The sequence below is a fragment of the Phycodurus eques genome, chromosome 2, assembly GCF_024500275.1.
Source record: "Phycodurus eques isolate BA_2022a chromosome 2, UOR_Pequ_1.1, whole genome shotgun sequence".
Classification (NCBI taxonomy): Eukaryota; Metazoa; Chordata; class Actinopteri; order Syngnathiformes; family Syngnathidae; genus Phycodurus; species Phycodurus eques.
In genome coordinates, this window is record NC_084526.1 from 37113973 (window position 1) to 37140212 (window position 26240).

At 40.3% G+C, this 26240-nt stretch overlaps 1 protein-coding gene across 10 annotated transcripts in view; it reads left to right on the plus strand.

Moving 5' to 3' along the window:
- LOC133399205 (serine/threonine-protein kinase BRSK2-like) overlaps positions 1 to 25796 on the plus strand; it is a 156399-nt gene extending 130603 nt beyond the window's left edge. For 8 of the 10 annotated variants that reach the window (XM_061670540.1, XM_061670547.1, XM_061670543.1 and 5 more), the window contains 5 exons: positions 1411 to 1459; positions 1696 to 1819; positions 3523 to 3703; positions 10620 to 10712; positions 23070 to 25796. In XM_061670540.1, coding sequence (XP_061526524.1) covers positions 1411 to 1459; positions 1696 to 1819; positions 3523 to 3703; positions 10620 to 10712; positions 23070 to 23290 — 668 coding nt within the window. In that variant the 3' untranslated portion in view covers positions 23291 to 25796. The remainder of the gene's footprint in view (positions 1 to 1410; positions 1460 to 1695; positions 1820 to 3522; positions 3704 to 10619; positions 10713 to 23069) is intronic. The other 2 variants (XM_061670541.1, XM_061670546.1) reach the window with 2 other exon arrangements.
- Positions 25797 to 26240: the final 444 nt, after the last annotated feature.

Consider the following 26240-nt stretch of genomic DNA (forward strand, 5'->3'; position numbering starts at 1 on the left):
AGCCGAAGTAAAACAGAATATATGTGCATGAATGAGAGGCGTAGTGGGGGGAGAGTGATGCTACAGGGAAAAGAGATACCAAGGGTGGAGGACTTTAAATACTTGGGGTCAACCGTCCAGAGCAATGGTGAGTGTGGTCAGGAATTGAAGAAACGGGTCAAAGCAGGTCGGAACGGGTGGAGGAAGGTGTCAGGTGTGTTATGTGGCAGAAGAGTCTCTGCTCGGATGAAGGTCAAAGTTTATAAAACAGTGGTGAGGCCAGCCATGATGTACGGATTAGAGACAGTGGCACTGAAGAGACAACAGGAAGCAGAGCTGGAGGTGGCAGAAATGAAGATGTTGAGGTTCGCTCTCGCAGTGACCAGGTTGGATAAAATTAGAAATGAGCTCATCAGAGGGACAGCCAAGGTTCGATGTTTTGGAGACAAAGTTAGAGAGAGCAGACTTCAATGGTTTGGACACATCCAGTGGACAGAGAGTGAGTATATTGGTAGAAGGATGATGAGGATGGAGCTGCCAGGCAAGAGAGCTAGAGGAAGACCAAAGAGAAGTTTGATGGATGTCGTGAGGGAAGACATGAGAACAGTTGGTGTTCGAGAGGAGGATGCAGGAGTTTGGCTTACATGGAAAAGGATGACATGCTGTGGCGACCCCTAAAGGGACAAGCCGAAAGGAAAAGAAGACTTTTGACCGCCCCTCATGGTTACCAAAAGGTAACATTTTCTCAACAAATCTGTGGATAAAAGCTGAGATGTGATTGGGTGAGATAGTTATCAAACTCGATCATCTCTAATAACCTTCAGAAAGTCGTCTTCACAATCTGCTGTCTAGCATACTGTTAATTGAATAAAATAGACACACTTGGTGATGATGCAACACAACATAACATGCTGTTGCAATACATAAATTATGCGGCTCGTTTCCAAAGCATAAAAAATATTTTTTATTATTTTGAGAAAAACTAAATTTATTTTCCCAGACATATACATTTTACAAATCGTAATTTTATGATGTTAAATCATTTTACTGGTTCAGTCTGAACCTGTTCAAAAATGAAAAAGAACAATAGACGTTATCTCAAGGCACTTTACATGTGGAGTAGGACTTGAACTTCTGATACAGGAACTCACATTTTCACAGGAAAACCAAATTATCCCACATGAGCAAGGACTGTACTACTCAGAGAGGCAACAAAAACATTGTTTACTATTGTGTGTGCACTCTCGCTGTTTACAATGCTGATTGAACGCTGATTAATTGAAACGGATGTGATGCATTCCATCAAAAACCAACCATATCAATATAAAACAAAAATAAAATACCTTTTATCGTGTTTTGGAAATTAGCTCTCAATATACACACACACACACACACGCGCTGTGTGTACTGACCAAGTTCTTACATGTGCAGTTCCCACACAAGAGGACATGTCCAGTCTCACCCCAGACTCGTCTCCAGAGTGAGTAGCACAGCAGTACACATTATGAGAATTTATTTTGTAAGTATTTGTAAATGTACTTGTTGGCCATTTTTGGACTTGTTTGATAAATTGATGCAAATAATGAAACTTACTATATTGATTGTTTATTACACAGTCTTTTCAAAAAGTAGTATTAGCCACAGAAGTGCAAGATTATTGCGATACCTTGTTTTGTAAGTTTAGGTTTTGATGTCATCTGTTTTATTTTTATGTAGGCTTGCAAAAAAGTCCTGGTTCGGGAACTTCATCACACTGGAGAAAGAGGAGCAGATCTTCATCGTAATCAAAGACAAACCTCTCAGCTCCATAAAGGCAGACATTGTCCATGCTTTCCTCTCTGTAGGTCTCTTTTTTTGACTCTTCTTGATACAACCCCCTTGGAAAGTATTAGCATTATAGATCAACATTTTATCTTTTATATCTGGGTATTTACGTCTGGATATAATCCACAACTTAAAAGATGATACCTTTTGTTTGAATTCACTTATTAGAGGTGTAACAAACCATAAAGCTGTCTAATGAGTTAAAAAAGGCAATGGTGAAGCTGATGAAAAGTCAATCAATCAGAGCCATAATTCAACTATGTGGATTACCCTAAAGAAGGAAGATACTACTGGTTTACTAAGTAACAGATGTCTTATTGGAAGACCAAAACAGGAAAGAAAAATACCCGCTGATAATGTCAGAAATGTGTGAGCTGTAAAGAATCCAAAACAGGGTAGTACTGAATGTATAACGATCCACTTTTTCTCGAAGAATACATGAACAATAGTATAGAGACTATACCAAAACATGCAAACCAATCTTTGAGGAATAGGAAGGCCGGGCTGAAATTTTTAAAAAGTACAGAGAAAATTAAAAAAAATTTATTCACTGACGATACGAAGAACCTTTACCAAGGTGATGCAAATCCCCCATGTATCAGTCTACAGCAAAAATGTCAGCTGTTCCAATACTTTTGGAGGGGAGTATATATTTATAGATAACTAAATATGTTTACAGTATACTGAGAACTTCATCACATTACCAAACAAACTCTTCACAAAACTATATCAAAATAAGACTGGTCATTACTTTGGCGTGTTGATTTACATTCTACATTCATAAAAATGTTCAAATCTCTCAAATGTGAACTATGCCTCTGAATGGAGTGTTTAGCTGTGTTGCAGTCTGCTTTTCCTCCAGTTCAAAAACACAGCACTATGTGCCCCAGACTTTCAGTGCCTATGTTCCTATCTTCCTGTCAACACAGACACTAGGGATGTCCCGATCCAACTTATTTACTTCTGATCCAATACCAATATTGCAGCCTTAAGTTTTGGCCGATACCGATATCGGTCCGATTCGATTTAAACAATAATCACACATAATTTACTTATTTAGTTGTATGGAATGATAGTAAAGGCTTGATCAAGTGATATTACTCAAACAGAGAACAATAATCTTCAACAGTGGGCATGAGGAAAAATTTACCGATTTATTAATAACCAATGGGTTACATAAAGTAACTGCTGTACACGTTTTGACCTTAGAGGGGCAGTGTGGTGCACGCAATGTGATACACATGCGGTAACAAAGAAAGTAGAAGACATGATCAAATATTCTTCATAAAACGTGTTTTTCATAGGGTTTGAAGAATATATGCCTGAGAGTATTGTTATATTGCCTGTTTCTATGTGTTTATATAATATTTGTGTACCAATATGAATTATTTTGAGAGATATAAGTGCTGTGTGTTCGATGATAATCTTCGGTAGCTCGTCATCGGTGTTTTTAATTCATTGAGTGGTTAAAATCTGAGATTTTACATCCAGTCTGATCTGATTCGGTACTCGGTTTTATTGTTGACATCGGACCAATTTCCAATCTCAAAGAACGGATCGGGACATCCCTTACTGAAACTGTTACAGTGTGTTTTCATGTAACATCAAGTCTTTTGTTACTTCATCTCCTGTTTTTTTTTATTTTTATATTTTTTTTTGCTCCATTGCTGCAATCAAATTTGCTTCAGTGATGCAAAAGTGGTCTGCTCTCCTCCTCAGATACCCAGTCTGAGCCACAGTGTCATATCCCAGACAAGTTTTCGAGCTGAGTATAAGTCCACAGCTGGTCCAACAGTTTTCCAGAAGCCTGTGAAGTTCCAGGTGGACATCACCTACTCAGAGAGTGTCAGTGCCACCAAGGAGAACGGCATCTACTCTGTCACCTTCACACTGCTCTCAGGTCAACCACATAGTGTATTGGACACCACTATTTTATCACGCTTCAAAAGAACAAAAATAATTAAAGTGAAAATTATAATTCAAAAGAAAATTAAATTTAGTTCACAAATGTGCTGTAAAATATTATAGTCCTCTTCGTATTATGAGAATTATTGACTGCCTTAAAGTTGTGTGAAATGTATTTTTAATTCAGGTTGAAATTAGCCTCTTAATTAATGAGAAAATCCAGGATCCGTCAAGAGGTCTTTTGATTTTCCCTTTTGTTAGACTAATGCCTGAAGGTGGGCACACAGAAGGGTAAGGGTTTTCATGTATGTGTTGGGTAAAGATGGGCAATGTAATAGAAGATTAGCGTTGTTGTACAGCCAAGTCGAGTCAATTTTATTCATATAGCACCACAATCAATAAAGTCTCTTTACAAGCTCGCAGTTCACAGAGATCAAGCAACAACTCCCAGAAAACCCATTTCAGAAAAAAAGGAAGAAACCTTGAGAAGGGATCACTGATGCAGGAATCTCTTATCCAGGATGATCAGGATACAATAGATGCAGTGGGCGGCATTGACCTCATAAGATGATTGATAAATTGCTCTACAATATTTAAACAGCATGAGAGTCAAATAGATGAAATGAAGCGCAGCAGGTAGACTGTTCCGGCGAAATGGTCTTCCGCAGTTCCTCTCCCTGTCAGTCGACGCGGCATCCTCTCGAGCAACAGCGACAACCTCACTTTGCTTATCGAGTACTCCAGGCCAAAATCCAAAATGCTAGGGAGTGAGGCAGGGCGAGAGACTATTTGCAGACTACGTGTGGTTAAATCAAAAGCAAGGTGCAAAACTAAGTCTTAAATCGAGAGTTAAACATTTCTGCAGAGGTGGCCGCTTTAATTTCCATGGGTAGTGCATTCCACATTATCCATCCTTCCATTTTCTGTACCACTTATCCTCACTAGGGTCACGGTCATGCTGGAGCCTATCCCAGCTATCTTCGGGCGAGACGCGGAGTATACCCTGAACTCAGTGACATGCGGATATTACATGTCTGTTCAACATCAGTAAGTGCAGTAAATGTGTGATAAAACGTATATTATTGGCGAAGTAATGAGGAAACACCAATGTCTCTTGTGTTAAGCCACGGACCAATCACAGCCTGCCTGAATGGATGTGTGCGCGGTCTCTTGAAGCAGCATGCGAGCGATGACTCAGCGTGACTCGTAACTGCGCGTCCTATGCATTTGAACAGGAAATATGAAAATTCAGCTATTTTAATGATTAAATCATGGAAATTATTGGATTGAAAAGAAAATCAATGTAAAGCACAGACCATAGAACTAAAATGGAACAATTTAATGTAATCATAATTCTTTTTTTTTTTTTTTACTATTCACATGCAGTGGTAAGGAAAGACCACTAGTGGGCAGTGCGGCTCGGCCTCACTTGCCTTACCCTGACCGCACGTCACTGCCTGAACTGGTCGCCAGCCAATCGCAGCATTACAGAGTAGTAGAGCCCAAATAGAGAATGGAGAGAACGTTAAAATTGTTTGTAGAATTACAACCCCAATTTCATTGAAGTTGGGACGTTGTGTTAAACATAAATAAAAACACAATACAATGATTTGCAAATCATGTTCCACCTATATTTAATTGAATACACAACAAAGAAAATATATTTAATGTTCAAACTGATAAACTTTATTGATTTGAGCAAATAATCATTAACTTGGAATTTTATGGCTGCATCACGTTCCAAAAAAGCTGGGACAGGTGGCAAAAAAGACTGAGAAAGTTGAGAAATGCTCATCAAACACCTGTTTGGAAGATCCCACAGGTGGACAGGCTAATTGGGAACAGGTGGGTGCCATGATTGGGTATAAAAGGAGCTTCCCTGAATTGCTCAGTCATTCACATGCAAAGATGGAGCGAGGTTCACCTCCTTGTGAACAACTATGTGAGAAAATAGCCGAACAGTTTAAGGACAATGTTCCTCAACGTACAATTGCAAGGAATTTAGGGAGTTCATCATCTACGGTCCATAATATCATCAAAAGTTTCAGAGAATCTGGAGAAATCACTGCATGTCAGCAGCAAGGGCAAAAACCAAGATTGAATGCCTGTGACCTTTCGATCCGTCAGGCGGCACTGCATCAAAAACCGACATCAATGTGTAAAGGATATCACCACATGGGCTCAGGAACACTTCAGAAAACCAATGTCAGTAAATACAGTTCAGCGCTACATCTGTAAGTGCAACTTGAAACTCTACTATGCAAAGCAAAAGCCATTTATCAACAACACACAGAAACGACGCCAGCTTCTCTGGGCCCGAGCTCATCTAAGATGGACTGATGCAAAGTGGAAAAGTGTTCTGTGGTCCGACGAGTTCACATTTCAAATTGTTTTCGGAAACTGTGGATGTCGTGTCCTCCGGGCCAAAGAGGAAATGAACCATCCAGACTGTTATGGACGCAAAGTTCAAAAGCCAGCATCTGTGATGTTATGGGGGCTGTGTTATGCCAATGGCATGGGTAACTTACACGTCTGTGAAGGCACCATTTTTTTCATGGACGCCCCTGCTTATTCCAGCAAGACAATGCCAAACCACATTCTACACGTGTTACAACAGCGTGGCTTCGGAGTAAAAGAGTGCGGGTACTAGACTGGCCTGCCTGCAGTCCAGACCTCTCTCCCATTGAAAATGTGTGGCGCATTATGAAGCGTAAAATATGACAACGGAGACCCTGGACTGTTGAACAGCTGAAGCTGTACATCAAGCAAGAATGGGAAAGAATTCCACCTACAAAGCTACAACAATTAGTGTCCTGAGTTCCAAAACGTTTATTGAATGTTGTTAAAAGAAAAGGTGATGTAACACAGTGGTAAACATGACCCTGTCCCAGCTTTTTTGGAAAGACATAAAATTCTAAGTTAATGATTATTTGCTAAAAACAATAAGGTTTATCAGTTTGAACATTAAATGTCTTGTCTTTGTAGTGAATTCAATTAAATATAGGTTGAACATGATTTGCAAATCATTGTATTCTGTTTTTATTTATGCTGAACACAACGTCCCAACTTCATTGGAATTGGGGTTGTATTAATAGGACCAAGATGAGAAGGAAAGGAAGCAATATAATAGCTGTGGGTAATATTTCATTTTTCAGACAGCGCAGTAGTAGTTAAACCAATATTATTACAGCTAATATATGGGCATGGTCAGACTGATGCCAGATGAAAACCTCAAATTTTATGAAGTAGCGGTTAGACATAGCAGATGTATATGGGAGAACCATTACATTGGTTGACGTGATTATATTTCCATTAGTATAGGTTAGTTCATGTACGTAATAGTTACAGTACATGAAACTAAAAGTCAATCAATGTCTGAAACACCCTGCTAAAAGATGATTAAATTTTCTATTATTAAAGTCACACGGCACGGTGACCAACTGGTTACACATCTTCCTAACAGTTCTGAGGACCGAGGTTCAAATCCTGTTCTCCCCGTGCCTGGGTGGGTTTTCTACAGGTAGTCTGGTTTCCTCCCACATCCCAAAAACATGCATGGTAGGTTGATTGAAGACTCTGAATTGCCCTTAGGTGTGAATGTGAGTGTGAATGTTTGTTTGTTTCTATGTGCCCTACGATTGGCTGGTGTACCCCATCTCTCGCCCGAAGATAGCTGGGATAGGCTCCAGCAGCCCACGACCCTAGTGAGGATAAGCGGTACAGAAAATGGATGGATGGATGAGTGAATAGGAAGTAAAGAGGCTAAAATCAGCCATGATTAAAATGTTATCTGTGTGGAACACCAGTTCACAAATTCAGAGAATTTATTAAATTCGAGTATGGGTCAGGAGGACGGTAGATAACTGCTAGCTAAATCAACAGTGGTCCTAGGGTTCACACAATGAAAATCTCAAACGGTTAGAAGTCACTGTTTAATTTAAGACTGAAGTTCAGATTACCATATTTTCACGACCATAAGGCGCACGTAAAAGTCTTAAATTTTCTCCCAAATGGACGGGGCGCCTTATAATGCAGTGGGCCTTATGTGCGCACTGAGTTCCAAAATCTGTAAGTGTTGTGTGACTTTGATGAGCGCTCCGCTTGACTGACTGGGAGCATTTCCTGCCGACACGCTGCTTATATAGAGGAAAGGCGGACGTGACTGAGGACAGCATGCGGGGGAAGGGTGCGCGTGAAAAAGGAGGCGAAATGCACGCCCCCAGTAGGTATATAGCGCCGGTATGTGCATTGTGCAAAACAACATCGGTATGGCTAAGGACCCCCGAAAATGGCACCTATGCAGAGACACGCTTACGAAGCACAGTTTAAACTGCAAGCTATCAGTTACGCGGAGGAACATGGGAATCGAGCAGCCGCGAGAGAATTCAAGGTCAACGAATTCATGGTTCACAAGTGGAGGAAGCAGAAAACGAGCTTCGCCAAGTCAAGAAGATGAAGCTGAGTTTCCGCAGAAACAAGACGAGGTGGCCCGAGTTGGAAGACCAACTCGAGCAATGGATTAATGATCAAAGAACAGCCGGGAGAAGCGTCTCTACAGTCACCATTCGACTGAGGGCAATAACGCTTGCAGAAGAAATGAAAATCTTATATTTTCAAGGAGGTCCGTCTTGGTGCTTTCGTTTTATGAAACGACGCCATCTATCCATCCGGGCAAGGACTACCGTGGCGCAGCAACTTCCGATGGATACAAGGAAAAGCTGGCCATCTTCCGCTCCTACTGCAGTAAAAAGATTGCCGACAAATACATCCAGCCCAACCACATCACCAACATAGACGAGGTGCTTTCGAGGTGCTTTCGCTCACTTTCGACATCCCGGTGAACCACACTGTAGAGAAGGGGACCAGCACGGTAGCGATACGCACAACGGGGCACAAGAAGTCGGCTTTTACTGTTGTGCTTGCTGCCATGGTAATGGACAGAAACTGCCACCTATGGTGATTTTTAAGAGGAAGACGCTGCCTAAAGAAAGGTTTCCAGCCGAAGTCATCGTTAAGGCCAATCAAAAGGGCTGGGTGGACGAGGAGAAAATGAGAGTGGCTGAGTGAGGTGTACGTAAAGAGACCAGATGGTTTTTTCCACGCGTCACCGTCCCTGTTGATCTGTGACTCCATGCACGCCCATCTCACAGCCGCTGTGAAAAACTAAGTGCAGCAAATGAACTCTGAGCTTGCCATCATTCCGGGAGGCTTGACGAAGGAACTCCAACCGCTGGACATCGGTGTGAACAGGGCGTTCAAAGTAAAGTTGTGAGCGGCGTGGGAGCGATGGATGACAGATGGCGAACACAATTTTACTAAGACTAGGAGGCAACGCCGGGCGAGTTACGCCATCATATGTGAATGGATTGTGGATGCCTGGGCTAAGGTATCTGCTTTGACCGTTCTCCGAGCTTTCACGAAAGCCGGCATCATTGGTGAACAGCCACCTGGCATTGAGACTGACTCCGACAATGACGAGAGGGAACCCTGCATGTTTGATGGAGAATTTGCCCAGCTGTTCATTTCTGATACAGAAGATGAGAACTTTGATGGATTTGTGGATGAGGATTGATAAAAAAATAACATCAGTACATTGTTAAAGTACAACGAACTCAGTTTTGCTCCCGCTGCCTTTTTAAAAACGCATGCATGCTAGCATGCATACGCTAGCATGCATGCTAGCGTATGTTTTACCATGCCTGCGCCCAATAATACGGTGCGCCTTATGTATGCGTTAAATACAGAAATAGACCCCGTAATTGAGACTGCGCCTTTTAATACAGTGCGCCTTATGGTCGTGAAAATACGGTAGATTCAGAGATACGGGCGATGCCACCAACCTTATTGGATGGAAGCGCGACGTGATCTTAGAAAGTTTGGAGGAGCTTTGTTCAATGGTCAAAATTAATTTGGTTTCACAAAGACTTATCATATCAAAATTATGGTCTTAAGCGAGGCGTTAAAGGGGATTGATCTGATATCCATGAGTACTATTCTTATTAGAGTGGGCTGTGCTGCCGATCCATTCTGAGCATTAACATGACGTTTGTAATAAGATTACCTTGTAGAGAGCCTGATTTGGGTTTCTAATACTTTGTATTACTGATGCTGTGGGGATCTGGTAGTTAATGGTCAAGGTACTGTGATTAGTGTGTAAAAAGTGTGTAAAACCATGACACAGGTAAGACCAACAGAGGAAGGGTGCTTAAATTTATCACACAGTACAGTATTACATTAGGTAATAACACGTCAGTCTGCAATAGAACAGTCAGTAGTAGATCAGTATGTCAAGCCTGAGTCTCTGTTCTTCTTATATGTGTGTTGATCGTGTCCAGCATAGCGCTGGGTAACCTGATAGACTCCACACCAATCCTAGCAGGCTGTCTCTAATCACTTGTGTCCGATTCTGCTCAAAAGTAAATTGTCATGGTGAGCTCAAACATGTATGTATGTTTGTTTCTAAAAAGTGGGATGGCGCCTTCCCCATTAAGATTAAGGCTGCCCATCCTCAGCAAGTTGGAACAGCTCTAAAGGAGGGACAGTCATCTACAATCTGCAATCCCTGTTTGCTACAAAAAATACCTTAGAAAAAGAAGGTTGTGTGTGGAGCTTGCCTTTTCTCCCCTTCCTTGTGTGGGTTCAGATACTAGTGTTTCCTTCTGCAATCCCTCCCAAAAGTTTTCATTTTAAGGAGTGTAAAATTGGCGGTCAGTAAAAATGTGAGTGTGTGGTTGTCATAATGGATAGACAGGATGACACAATGCTTACAAGAAGACAATATCACACTAAAATCATATTGTATTTCAGTCTGACCAGATTCAAATCAAAGGTGTAACGTAAATAGTATTTTCCTCCCTGGGTGTCTTTAATGACATTTCAAGTGTTGTAACAATATTTTGCTCAATCATCAGGTCCCAGCCGACGTTTCAAGCGTGTAGTGGAGATTATTCAGACCCAATTGCTCAGCTCCAATGACCAGCCCGGCATACAGCCCCAGATCTCTGGTAAGTTGAAAACCCGACCACCCATCCCCCGACTACACCTATATACGGCCCCAACCTTTTCCTCACAGCTCCCTTCTGCCTCACTCGGCATCCTGGCACTGATCACAGCCACACTCCGCTTTGACCCGCTCAGCAACTGCTTTTCCACACAGCATCCCAACGTGCATGTCCTCACCGGCATACCATGTCCTGCAACACACACACTCAGTATGAGGTAGTCACAGGCCTCTAGATGTGTAAATGGCCATCCATCCCCACTATAATTCATCCCCTTTGAGAAGAAAACACACAGATATTTAAAGAAGAAAACATTTGATGATTGGCTTTGAATTTACATTACCCTCTGCTTATTTAGAGAACTTATCAGTTTGCTAATGATGGACCGACCTGAACCCTTGAATCAGAAATTATAGTACATAATCATATTTTTGAATGGACGATGTTTTGGGGCTGCCTATAGATAGATAGATGGATTTTTCAAAAGAAAAAAGAAAAATGAAGTGTGATTTCACTTTTTACGTCTTAGTGTGACGCTGTAGCATTAACTTCATTTTTCTGTGGTTATTGAGTTGATAATGACCCCTTCTGGTGGTGAAGCAGCGTAACAACCCACCTTCATGTAATCACACTGCTTTCTCTTAATGTGTTGCATACAGTGCTGCCATCAGGACACATGTTATACTGGCATACACGTCAAAGCATGGTCTGGATTTTGAGTATGGATGGATCTGTGATTACATCATATTTTACTTAATACGACAGTTGGACTGAAACCAAAAAATACTGCCAAATATTTAGGTTATTACGTGGCCAAACAACTAATATGCTTATAAAATGAAACATTTTCTGTGAAATATTATTCACAAATTTCAAGAATCTTAACATATATTACAATATCTCATATTTTAAAGAGAAGAGAGATGTAGAAGAGAATCGGATTTGTCGCAGGCTCCTATTAGAGCCTCTCTGGAGCCAAAATGAGTACTGATCGATAGATTCTAGACTTAGCTGTGGCCCCATGTAGTTGTATATTATAGTAAAATGTAATAATTGAATTACAAGAGGAAAATTAGTGACCATACCTCATTACAACACATAACAATATAATATGAATGGCAAAATACTGCTGATTGTCCAAAATGTTTGAGTTGGATCACAGGAGTGACTTGGTATTGCCAGTGATTCACTTTTATCTGTAATTGTATACACAAAAGCAGTCCATGTGGATGTGGAATCTCACATCTCAATCTATCTTTCTGTCACTTTTCTTGTGCATGCACACTTGCTTCTTATCATCCACAGCTTGTCCCTGATCTCACTTGGAAGAAATGAACAACATGCATGCTGAATTAAATGCTAACATAGAGCTTTTTACACATAGAGTTTGGCATAGTAAAAAGTAGCATGGGCAGCTCTACCTGTGCCAAACTGTGTGTGCGGTTGGTTCTGGATGTGCTGGTTGCCATATGATGCAGTTTTCTGAATGACAGCATGTTTAACAGGCACGTGCACAGATATTTTGGGTGGCATGTGCTCAAGCCCAAAACAAGTTACACACCCATAGCCAAAATTAATCATACAATTAAGAAAAAAACAGTAGTACCGTAATTTCTCGTGTAAAAATAATGTTGACCTCAAAATTCTGGAAAACCCTTCTACCTATGTATAATGCATTTTTACAATGCAAGATTTTGCTTCTACCCATGTGATCAAAACATGAAATATTATCTGTATTATTATTTTTTTTTCAAATTCTGAAGTTAAGCACTTTATTTGAACACGTAATACTTGTTTTTATGAACTTGCTCTTATTTCGAAATTCACAGCCCTACTTTTATTTAGTACATTAGAAAACAAAGAGTTGTTCTCATATGTTTGATGAGCCATGGAGAATTTGTAAGTTGGGTACAATTCTTAAAAGAAAACATGAAGGACCAGGCGAAACACGTTTAATTCAATTTTAATGGGATTCAAATTAAACGGTCAAGCATTTCAGAAAAGCATTATCATTAAACAAAACAACAATAAATAAATTCATGATGGTTGTTGTTCAGTCATCAGTCATATTTAAAAAAAAAAAAATATATATATATATATATATATATATATATATATATATATATATATATATATATATTTCACAAATTCTGCCATATGGACCCCTGTCATATTGGAATGAAAGTGTAGGCTACATCTTTTTTAAAACCACTAGGTGGCGGTGGCATTATTAGAATGAAAATGTACACCTTTCTCATAACTTCTAGGTGACGGTTGTATTTTGGAATTAAAGTGCACAGCTTTTTCATAACCACTTGATGGCGGCATACATTTATAAAATGAAAGTTTTTTTTTCCCATTTGCCCCTATACCTATGTATAATGCGCACTATTGAGTTCTGACAATTTCTTTTGGGGGGGGAATGTGCTTTATACACGAGAAATTACATTATATATGTAACTTATGTATTTATTTCTGTTAACACAATCAACACTGACAATAATACAACTGTTTACAAAGGAGGTGAAGGGACAGTGTACACTGTAGTGTCTGCACACCCCTGTTCAAATGGTAGTTTTTTGTGATTTGCAAAAATTAGACCAAAAAAAAAAAAAATCACTATTTTAAAACCTATAACCTGTTGAACTTAATTAAAAAAAATAGCGAGGGGGAAGTAAAAATAACTAACTGAGATACACACACAGAGTTACACAAGTGCACAGACCCTCTTATATAGTAATTGTGGATGTGGCTGTGTTTAGAATTAAGCAATCACATTCAAATTCATGTTTATTGGGAGTCAGCACGCACTCTTTAAAGTACTTCTGATTAACCCCAAATCAATTAAGGTCGGAGCATATATACAATTCGCCCAAGGACTCAAATATCAAAACACCTTGGGTCATATTGATTGACAGAGAGGGTTTTTTTTTTCTTTTAAATGTTGATGAATGAAGAAAAACAAAAGGGCTTAAGCAAAAGGGGCACTTTTTGCATCGAGGGGAAAAGGGTAGGAGCTTGCACACCACTTTGGGTCTGTGTGTGCACGTGCCTGATGTTTAATACTGTATTGTGTGTTGTAGTGAGTGAACAACACAGATCACGATTGCCCTCAATATTTCAATCCATTCAGTCTTGGATGAAATGACCAGTTCTGCAACAAAAAATTATGATGACCAGTGTGTTTTAACACAATGTTGAGTTGGATGTGTGTAAGGAGTTTCCTGTGCCTTTTTAGAGGAATTATACTCTGTTAAAATATGCACTAATTGCTGTTAGAGTGAGACACCTTTTTTCCTAATTGGTATTCAAAACATGGAGGCTACATTGGATTTTCTTTCTAGTTTTCTTACCTTTCTTTCAATTATCAGTTGTATTATGGAGCATCACATGCCAAGACATACACAGCTAATTATGTATAGTTTTAAACCTTTTTTTTTTTTTTTTTTTTTTTTTTTTTGATGACAAACAGCAGCTGTATTGACAGTGTCCTTTGCTCTCAGATGGCTGTCAATGCTCGGCCCCTTTTCCAAGTAAAACCTACAAGCGTGGTAAGACCCAGAGTGGCTAGAATATCAAGGCAAAATACCTTATGTCTGGCTTTGACCCAGACTGGCAACATCCTGGAAGCAGTCACCATCACACCCTGTTTGCACTAACATGTGTACCTGAAAGTGTGTGAGTAAGCTATACAAATAATTGTGCGTTTACAGCAGACTCACTTAAAAATGAATTTAAGTTGCTTATCGGTTACTTTTGACGACCTAGTTAGAATAGTTTGTTTAGGATGGAGGCCAAATTTATGCTGGCTACTTGGCAGTGAACAGCAGAGGATCCTGTTGATTTAGGTTGAAGTAGTTTGCCGGCTGCATTAGTGGAATCGGAATGAACCTTGCTGCAACCAGCTAGCATCTAGCAGCCACACTGCAGAGGCATTATTTCTAAAGAAGCACGTCAATGGCATTGTAACTAAACATGGTCCTTGATAACAAACAAACAAAGCATAATATAAATATAATGTACTGCATGAAAATGTTGCTACATGCATATAAAAAGTCTGATTTGTTAAATTTTAATTAAATTGAAAGATTTGTGTTAGTGTGTTTGTGCTTGTATATGTGTACCTCTGCAAAACTTTGCATGGTATTTGTTAACACTGTGTTGTACATCCCTCCTCATCAGCTTTCCATTTAAAAAATTCCACACAGTAACACATGATGTATCATGAATGCAAGTCTCTGTGTTTCTGGAGAGTAAAGCATGGTAAGTTAATCACGGCAAACAGGGCAACAAGATGGAGCAACATTTGGACACTAACTTTAAGCATAAGTAAATGAGCATTTATTTGTCTGCTGTACTGATGCATGTTTTATCCACTCTTGACTGTTTTATTGCACTTACCAACTGCCTTTGTCTTATTGGGTGGATGTTGTTGTGATGGAAGTAAGATGGAGAGCTAAAAGGAGCTTTGAAAGACGTTTCTACAATGTAAGACAGATGTTTGCCATGCTCGATAGAACGATATCGCCAGTGCATCCCAGCTCAGCTCAACCTTATTTATGGAGCACTGGAGAAAACAGCCCCAGCTGTAACAAAGTGCTGGACATAGGATCGAACATAAAACACAATAAATATAACACTATTAAGAATAACAATGTGTAAATAGATATTCAATTCTCATTAAAATAGACAAGAGCTCCCTTTCACAATGGCATTAGGCATACAGGAGGTCCATAATTATTCTCTTTTTTTGCACAGTACACTACAGGTGTTAAATCAAGGCCCGAGGGCCAGATCCCCCATGTCATTTTATGTGGCCCACGAAACCAAATCCATCCATCCATCAATTTTCTGAGCCGCTTCTCCTCACTAGGGTCGCGAGCAAATCATGTGTGAAATTCTATGATTCTTGCTAAAATCTGTCCAAAAATTTCTAATTGTCATATGTAATAAATCATAAGGTTGAGATATTGCATAGATTTGTTTTTGGTTACCAAACCCCTTTACAGTAACTTGAACAATAGTTGAACAAACTATCTTTGACTTCTGATTTCAAAAGTAGTTATCCATCAATTTGTTGTGTCTTTGTAATAACATCAGGAGGCGAGTAAGCATTCATATGGTTTTACAGTCATAACAGCCCTCCAAGGGAAAGTGGAACTACAATGTGGCCCGCGAAAAAAACGAGTGCTGACACTCTACACATTGTGTGAATTTGTTCGTCAATGAGAGAGAGAGAGAGAGACAGAGAGAGAGAGAGAGAGAGAGAGAGAGAGAGAGAGAGAGAGAGAGAGAGAGAGAGAGAGAGAGAGAGAGAGGAACATGATGGAAGTCTCCACTGACCAGAATGAGGGTGCCGGGATGGTGGAATTGTAATCTCGACATCACAGATTTCACTCACGTTGCAGGAGCTGAAGTTTGAATGTAAACAAACAACTGCAGTTTTGTAACAGTCATTACATCTTCCATTGGTAACACAGATACAGAAGGAATGGTCCAAATACTGTCCCATTTATTCCTCACGCTCGCTTCACTGCGCTGGCTCTCGTCCCTCTCCTTGCAAATTGATACTCTTACACTTACAGTAGAGAGTAATTCAAAGTGTGAAACAATGGCCATGGGAACACAGGATATATTTTGCCAAGCCATTTCATGCCCCAAAAACTGTGACTTACTGAACGGTTGCTGCAAATAAATATTTTCAAAGGCCAAGTCTTTCATCTGATCTCAACCAAATGAGCATGTTTTTTTCTCACTAGAGACAAAGTTGAAGGCAAGAACATCCACAAACAAAGCTGCAAGCTGAAGGTGGCAAATTTGCAAATCATGTTCAACCTATATTTAATTGAATACAAAGACAATATATTTAATGTTCAAACTGATAAACTTAATTGTTTTTAGCAAATAATCATGAACTTGGAATTTTATGGCTGCAACACGTTCCAAAAAAGCTGGGACAGGGGCATGTTTACCACTGTGTTACATTACGTTTTCTTTTAACAACATTCAATAAACGTTTGGGAACTGAGGACACTAATTGATGAATCTTTGGAGGTGGAATTCTTTCCCATTCTTGCTTGATGTTCAGATTCAGCTGTTTAACAGTCCGGGGTCTACGTTGTCGTATTATACGCTTCATAATGGGCCACACATTTTCAATGGGTGACAGGTCTAGACTGCAGACAGTCCAGTCTAGTACCAGCACTCTTACTACGAAGCCACGCTGTTGTAACACGTGCAGAATGTGGTTTGGCATTGTCTTGCTGAAATAAGCAGGGGCATCCATGAAAAAAACGTTGCTTGGATGGCAGCATATGTTTCTCCAAAACTTGTACGTACCTTTCAGCATTAATGGTGCCTTCACAGATGTGTAAGTTACCCATGCCATTGGCACTAACACAGCCCCATACCATCACAGATGCTGGCTTTTTAACTTTGTGTCCATAACAGTCCAGATGGTTCTTTTCCTCTATGGCCCGGAGGACACGACGTCCACAATTTCCAAAAACTATTTAAAATGTGGACTCGTCGGACCACAGAACACTTTTCCACTTTGCATCAGTCCATCTTAAAAGAGCTCGGGCCCAGAGAAGCCAGCGGCGTTTCTGGGTGTTGTTGATAAATGGCTTTTGCTTTGCATAGTAGAGTTTCAAGTTGCATTTGCGGATGTAGCGCAGAACTGTATTTGCTGACATTGGTTTTCTGAAGTGTTCCTGAGCCCATGTGGTGATATCCTTTACACATCGATGTCGGTTTTTGATGCAGTGTTGTCTGAGTGATCGAAGGTCATGGGCATTCAATTTTACATGTAGTGATTACTCCAGATTCTCTGAAACTTTTGATGATATTATGGACCGTAGATGATGAAATCCCTGAATTCCTTGCAATTGTACGTTGAGGAACATTGTCCTTAAACTGTTTGACTATTTTCTCACGCCCTTGTTCACAAAGCCCCATCTTTGCTTGTGAATGACTGAGCAAGCTCCTTTTCTACCCAATCATGGCACCCACCTCTTCCCAATTAGCCTTTTCACCTGTGGGATGTTTCAAACAGGTGTTTGATGAGCATTCCTCAACTTTCTCAGTCTTTTTTGCCACCTGTCCCAGCATTTTTGGAACAGTTGCAACCATAAAATTCTAAGTTAATGATTATTTGCAAAAAACAAAGTTTATCAGTTTGAAAATTAAATATCTTGTCTTTGTAGTGTATTCAATTAAATATAGGTTGAATGTGATTTGCAAATCATTGTGTTCTGTTTTTATTTATGTTTAACACAACATCCCAACTTAATTGGAATTGGGGTTGTAATTGCAGAGAATTTCATCAAAGAATTCAGAATTATGGCTATATTTACTACAATATCAAAGTCCAAATATTTTTAATAAATCAACATGGACCAACTGTGCATGACTGATGAATTTATAAATGTGCTATTTGTTTAGGTAGATGTAGAGAAGGATGGGTTCTGTGGTTCTTTTCTGTGCCACTGTCATGAATTGTCTTCCGCTGTGCCAATTAGCTCTCCATCTCAGCAAAGGAAAATGAGACTCTGATGCAAACATTGCTATTAATTTGACACTCATGCATCCCTCACCAGTGTTTGTACATTACAACATACAATGTCTGCTCTGTATTTTCTTCACTTCTGTTTTAGGGTGGTTTGACTTTGGGATGTCTTAATCAAATTGTAGTTGATTTTCCTCTTGGTGCGGTTTGTTTGGTCTGGTTTCAACATAGTAACTACACTCAGATATGGATCAAATCAACCTATTGAGACCATGTACAATCGTTTGCCGCAGTTCAGCTGTAATGAAATCGTGATCCTACCTCAACCTCATCCAAAGGACTAATCAACCAATAATTTCTTACCTTAAACAAAATAATGGGGACTTTACAGGTGGTAAACAGATAAAACCCACGACTGACTGAAAAAATATCTTTGATTTAGCATGTATGCGGTTTGCATATACAGTAATCATACATGTTAAAGCAACTCATCTTTTCACCATGTGAAGTTCGATGAAATTGCTTGTGACATCCACTCAGCTATTTGCTGGTGTGCGTGGTAGAATAGCCATAAATCTTTTAAATGATTAAGAAAACAAATTTGCATTGTGTTTCATTATTATGGTCATCGTATTGTTTCACTAACTAATTCTTGCACACGCTACTGACCAATCAGAGATGTGGACAATATGGTTAGTTGTGATGCATTTTGATTCATGTCGATTTTTTATTTTTTTTTTAACCGCTGGAACATTCACCAAACTATGGGGGACACTGACCTAGTTTACAAACCTTTCAAATGAGTTGGATGAAAGAAAGCAAGAAAAGCAATTGAACGCACCTCTAACTTTGTTATTGAGTTGACCCATCCATCCATCCATTTTCTGAGCCGCTTCTCCTCACTAGGGTCGCGGACATGCTGGAGCCTATCCAAGCTATCATCGGGCAGGAGGCGGGGTACACCTTGAACTGGTTGCCAGCCAATCGCAGGGCACATACAAACAAACAACCATTCACACTCACATTCACACCTACGGGTAATTTAGCTATTTAATGTTCAAACTGATCAGCTTTATTGTTTTCAGCAAATAATCATTAACTTAGAATTTTATGGCTGCAACACGTTCCAAAAAAGCTGGGACAGGGTCATGTTTACCACTGTGTTACATTACCTTTTCTTTTAACAACATTCAATAAACGTTTGGGAACTGAGGACACTAATTGTTGAAGCTTTTTAGGTGAAATTCGTTCCCATTCTTGCTTGATGTACAGCTTCAGCTGTTCAACAGTCTGGGGTCTCAGTTGTCGTATTTTATGCTTCATAATGCGCCACACAATTTCAATGGGAGACAGGTCTGGCCTGCAGACAGGCCAATCTAGTACCCGCACTCTTTTACTACGAAGCCACGCTGTTGTAACACGTGCAGAATGTGGTTTGGCATTGTCTTGCTGAAATAAGCAGGGGCGTCCATGAATGCTTGGATGGCAGCATATGTGTCTCCAAAACCTGTATGTACCTTTCAACATTAATGGTGCCTTCACAGATGTGTAAGTTACCCATGCCATTGGCACTAACACAGCCCCATACCATCACAGATGCTGGTTTATGAACTTTGCGTCCATAACAGTCAGGATGGTTCTTTTCCTCTTTGGCCCGGGGGACATGACATCCACAATTTCCAAAAACAATTTGAAATGTGGACTCATTGGACCACAGAACACTTTTGCACTTTGCATAAGTCCATCTTAGAATTCTAAGTTAATGATTATTTGCTAAAAACAATCAAGTTTATCAGTTTGAACATTACATGTCTTGTGTTTGTAGTGTATTCAATTAAATATTGGTTGAACATGATTTGCAAATCATTGTATTGTTTTTATTTATGTTTCACACATCGTCCCAACTTCATTGGAATTGGGGTTGTACTATAAAAATAAAGGTTTGATTGTTTGACTACTGAAGGGCAAAAAATATATAATTTTAACACTACAGACCCTTTTCCAAAAATTTAAATATAATGGAAAAGTTTATTTATTTCCATAATTCCATTAAAAAAGTTAAACTTTCATAGATTATAGACACGAGGCACACAATTTAAACAGTTTTAAGTATTTATTTATTTATTTTTACAAATTTGGGCTTCTGGCTCATAAAAGCCACAAAATCAGGAATTCCAAAAATTAGAATACTCTCAGCAAATCACCATTTACTTCTTAGTTGGGTCACATGAAAGTAATCAAAATATGGTACTTTCAAAACGATGTATAAAGGCTTCTTTATACTCACGCGGGCGGCGACCGCGCTGACGTCACTGCGGCTATCCCTCGCTTGCCTTTATACTCAAGTGCAACCCACACGCGTAGTTTTGAAAATGTCCTGCAGTTCACCTCCAAGTCGGGGGTGTCGCTACGGCTGGTATTGGCTTGAACACCACAGGGTGGAGTTTCCTCTGCATTTTTTTGCCATTTCCGGTAGCCGTTTTTAATTTCCTTTCCATAACAAGGAACAAAGCAGCAACGATGGCGACCGTGGAACAGTGTCTGCTAGAACAAATGGACCTAGATGACCAGATGATATGTTTAATTATGCTACAAGATCTATCAAAAAAGGTGGCAGCGTCGGTGGTATGTGGAACATAGAGGAAGGCTGAGTACGTCATCACAGCATGTGACTAAAACGGACAAATCACAAGAGATCTCCGCGGCATTCTACGTGTAGCAACAATTTTTGCCGTGTGCGCGTCAAGTGAAGCAGAGGGGCCACATAGGGGCCACGCGGGCCCATGCGTCGGTCACGTGATGCAATGCTGGCATTGTCAGGACTATAAAGAGGCCTTTAATCTTCAATACTTGGTTGGGAATCCCTTTGCTCTCATTACTGCCTCGATGCGCCGTGGCCTTGAGTCAAACAGCCTGTGGCATTGCCTGGGAGTTATGGAAGCCCAGATTTCCTTGATGCTTGCTGTCAGTTCTTCTTTGTTTTGGGGTCTGGTGCCCCTCATTTTCCTCTTGATAATACCCTTTAGATTCTCCATGGGGTTTAGATCAGGCAAGTTGGCTGGCCAGTCAAGCACTGTGATGGCATTGGCATCAAACCAGGTTTTGGTGCTTCTGGTGGTATGGGCAGGTTCCAGGTCCTGCTGGAAGATGAAATATGCATCTCCATACAGATTCTCAGCAGAAGGAATCATGACGTCCTCTAAAACATTCTGGTATAGACTGTTGCGGTGACCTTGGATTTAATAAAGCAGAGTTCACCAACACCTGCACTGGACATTGCACCCCAAATCATGACTGACTGTGGATATTTTACACTGGACCTCAAGCAGCTTGGGTTCTGTTCTTCACTCGTCTTCCTCCAAACCCTTGGACCTCGATTCCCGAATGAAAGGCACACTTTCATTGGCATAGATGACCTTGGACCACTGGCCAACAGTCCAGTCCTTGTTCTCCTTGGCCCAGTTGAGACACTTCCTACGTTGGCTCAGGCTCGGAAGCGGCTTGACCAGAGGAACCCGACAGTTGTAGCCCATCTTCCGGATGTGTCGGAATGTGATGTTTTTTTAAGATGTGAGTTCGGCCTCATTCCACTCCTTCTGGATCCGTGCTAGATTCTTGAAACCTCTCATCTATTTTCCTGATGCATCTTCTCCTGCCACATTTTGTCCTTCCACTAAACTTTGTGGCTTACCCATCATATGAAGGGTATCAATGATGGTCTTCTGGCCAGTTGTCAAGTCTGCAGTCTTCCCCATATTGAACCCAACTGAGACAATTGAACCAAACTAAAACAATTTAATGATACCATCTGCTTTGAGTTAAGTAGATGATTAGTGTGTGACACTCAGTTTAAAACATTTATGGCCTGAAAAATTGGGGCTAATTTCTTCACAGTATTCTAATTTTTTGAATTCCTGATTTTGTGGGGTTTATGAGCTGGAAGCCCAAATTATGTCAACAAATAAATAAATAAAATACTTGAAATCGTTTGAATTGTGGTCCCTGAATCTATAATATATGAAAGTTTTAACTTTTTGAGTGGAGTTATGGAAATAAATGAATAAACTTTTCCATGATATTCTATTTTTTACTTTTTTTTATTTTTATTTTTTTGGGCGGTAACAGTGCCTCGCCTCCCTTGCTCGCTGTTGTCCACATTTATTCACAATCACAAACCAATGTTTACCTAAACTTTAGAACATGAATTGACAGACCACCAGCATAATGTTTACATACAAACGTTAGTGCTAGCACCAGCTAGCTACCTAACGTTATGTTGCCTGCTTGCTAGTGGTATTAAAAGTATGGGATTATCTCAAGGTCTCCTTGAAGAATGGATAAGCCAAACTGTCCTCTCCGGAGCACTTGGCAGAGATGACGCGACATGTTTTTTCCTCTTTTTTTGCAGAAATTGCAGCAGTCTAATATACCATGGTAACTGTTATATCATTTAGCATGTTTTTTGCCTCCTCCAACAGATTGATTTGACAAGATTAGCCCAGTGATCGTAAAAAACAGAATACCATTGCCAGTGTTCTGACCTAGACACTGCAGTAGTCAGCCTTAGTGCCATTGCGAGAGACCAAACATGTCTTATAGTCTGATCCAGGCATACCCAGTAAAAACAGAAGGATGCTTTAAGTCAGAGCAGATAATGTGTGATCGTAAAGAGTGTGTCAGCTCAGACAAACTTACAACTTCCTCCAAGATGTCCCCATGTACAAGAGTCTCGTTTTCTCAAGCTCCACTCTCCCTCTCATCCCTCTCCTCGTGTTAACCCCATTGCTCATCTGTTTCTTTTATTGTTTTCTCTCTCTCTCTCTGTTTTTTCTTTTCTTTATCCGTCTGTGTAGGCAGCCCGTTGAGTAACTTCTTTGACGTAATTAAACAGCTTTTTACAGACGACAAGAACACCCAAGCGTCCCACACCCCTGGTGCTCCTGTCGAGTCTAGCTCCCCCACCAAGCATGCTTCTGGCAGCAGGCCCCACCAGCCCCCGCCCAATGACTCAAAATGCCCTGCTGGCAAAGACAAAACAAAGATGGCCACCAGCAACAGGACACAGGAGCAGTAGCTGTGCATGTCTAGATGAAAAAGGTGGTTAACAAGCCAGAAACAAGATGGAGAGCTGCTTATGTTGCCATTTCGCTGGGACACACAACTTAACTACTTCTTCTTTGCCTATAGATTTTATACAGCATAACGGGAATGGCTATTTTACTTAATTCTTAGTAAATGTACTGTAGCTATGTTGGCTCAGCCTTCTGTCACGATCTCTATCTCGGGGGGTGTTCATTGGGTTTGTCTGCTTCTCCCATGTTTGATGGCTTGACTTGTCTCTGCCACCAGGGATCATCCACAATAACTATTAACCTCGGCGCCTCCTTGAGACTGGCCTACAGCGGCCGGCCTGATTGTGGCCCTCCATCACCACGAGCTTCTGATGAAAAGACTTGAGCACCCTCCCTCACTTCACTCCACTTTCCTCTCTTCAAGCCCTTTCTCAGTCCATTTCGTCACACCAGACCAAACTCTTCTAGAAGAGTTGTAAAAAGAAAAAAAAAGCCTTAAGACAGTGATGTTTGTCAATTCGCACACTTCTTCTACATTATTTTTGCTTCAGTTCCTTCCATGTGTATACCTACATAAAAACACGCCTATGTACACATAACATGCGGGATGTAATGACTTGCACACAATGATAGCAAGGAAGCAGAGACAAATGGAGAGATGAACAACTATGCGGGCTGCGATTCTTGATCGAGTTCTCTTTCTTTGTGAATGACAGGATTTTTAAGCTTTGGGTCATTTGTTTAAAATGTAGCCCCAAACATGTACGGGGCTCCAGATGTTGCATAAATGAATGTTCTTCTGTTGTACAGACTAAATGTTGTTTTGTAGGTACATAAACTGTTGTTGTGACATGTTTTAGATTTATTCGGAAACATTCTGTTCTCTCTAGTAAAGGCCTGGCCATATCGGAAACTTAAAAAAAAACAAAAAACAAACACAAAACAATAACAATAAAGCATTAAAGCATTATTTGACCGATTATTACAAAGATGGTGTTTGAGGATAAAAAGATGATTTGGAAACATATTCAATCAGCTATCAAAGCGGTTAAACAACATTTGCACTACAATTTACCAGTTGGCTTATCGATCTGGTTTTGCAACCCCACTACTATTTTTCAATTGGGAGTTTTTAAGATCAGCACTCTAAAATCAGTAATTAAAAAACAGAAGACCACAGATTTTGATTATCATTTATGAGCATTAAATTATGTATTATTTTGCACATACTTTGTGGAATGAGACGGGAATTGTAATGCATTGTTTGTTTGCCTTGACCTGGTGTGACTGGGCCTCACTGACGACACATCGCATTTTTTTAGCACTTTTATTGAGTGTATCAGAACATTTCAGCCCTGCATTTAAACATTTAGTTTTTTTTTTATCTACTGCAAGATTAAGACAAGATTGAACCGGTGTGTCTATTTTTGTAATTTATTTTTGTTATTAATTTATTTTCACTTATTTATATGTAATATGTAGAAACTGTTTTGTCAAATTATTTGCTTTTGCCATATTTATTTGTTTAATTTATTTGGTCACAGAGATCTTTTTTGGGGATTCATTCTTTTTCTGTTTTTGGGTGAAAGAAACCTTGTAATATATATTCAGGGGAAATAATTCAAGAATGTAGATGTAGCTCTTTGAAAGGAACATTCCCTTTGTTGCTAATTGTCAGTGTGTATGATGACTCAAATCTTACCAACCTATCATCCTGTAAATAGGACATGTTTACTTACAAACTTGTTTACACATTCAGGAGGATTACTTGTTAGCTTTGACCTCCTGAGGTTGTTTGCATGTTCAGCATTTATCTTTTCTTTGCATGTCGATATAGGACTTGTTCTCCTGTTGCCGCTTCTCTTTTAACTTTTTTATGTTGTCAATGTACTTTTGTTTTATTTATTCATTCTTTATCACTGTCCTTGAACCTTTTGGTTGACTGTGCAAACCATTAGCACACAATTCATCTTCCTTACTTATGTCTCTCCACGTGGGACCTCGCTGATGACCAGGTGACACAGTCAGCTCTGTGGCTGTTTGTCTAATCAGAGAGAATTTTAAAGCAATATCTTTCATTGTCCGCTTTCCTCCTTTTCTACATTGGGAATCCAGAGCACACCAAATGGACTCGGAACATTACTGAGCAGGAGCTCCACTGGCAATGTTTTCCCTTGTGACGTTACTGTGAACAACTTCAGTGCTAAAGGAAATAAATCTGTTGAGTTTGGAGCTGGGTGAACGTTTATTAAAACTGTTTGATTTGAGTGGACACGGGGTGTGTCTCGGTCGAGTACTTTGCGTGGGCTGAGCCCATAACCTAATTTTGGAAAGTACCCTTTTGAAATTGTATCAAACGTTTTAGACCTTGAATAAAAAACATTTGGTGGATGACACAAAATAGGGCTAGCCTCGCCACAAATAGATAATAATAATAGTAATAATCCATCTATCCATTTTCTTCCGTTTATCCGAGGTCGGGTCGCCAGCCCAGACTTCCCTCTCCCCAGGCACTTCCTCAAGCTCTTCCGAGGGGATCCTGAGGCGTCCCCATGCAAGCCGAGAGACGCAGTCTCAGCAGCGTGTCCTGGGTCGTCCCCGGGATCTCCTCCCGGTGGGACATGCCCGGAACACCTCACCAGGGTGGCGTCCAGGAGCCATCCTAAACAGATGCCCGAGCAACCTCATTTGGCTCCTCTCATGCCCGAGCCACCTCATCTGGCTCCTCTCAATGCGGAGGAGCAGCGGCTCAACTCTGAGGCCTTCCCGTATGACCGAGTGTCTCGCCTTATCTCTAAGGGAGAGCTCGGACACCCTGCGGAGGAAACTCAAGCCGCTTGTGTCTGCGATCTTGTTCTTTCGGTCACGACCCACAGCTCGTGACCATAGGTGAGGGTCGAACGTAGATCAACCGGTAGATCGAGAGCTTCGCCTTTCGTCTTAGCTCCTTCT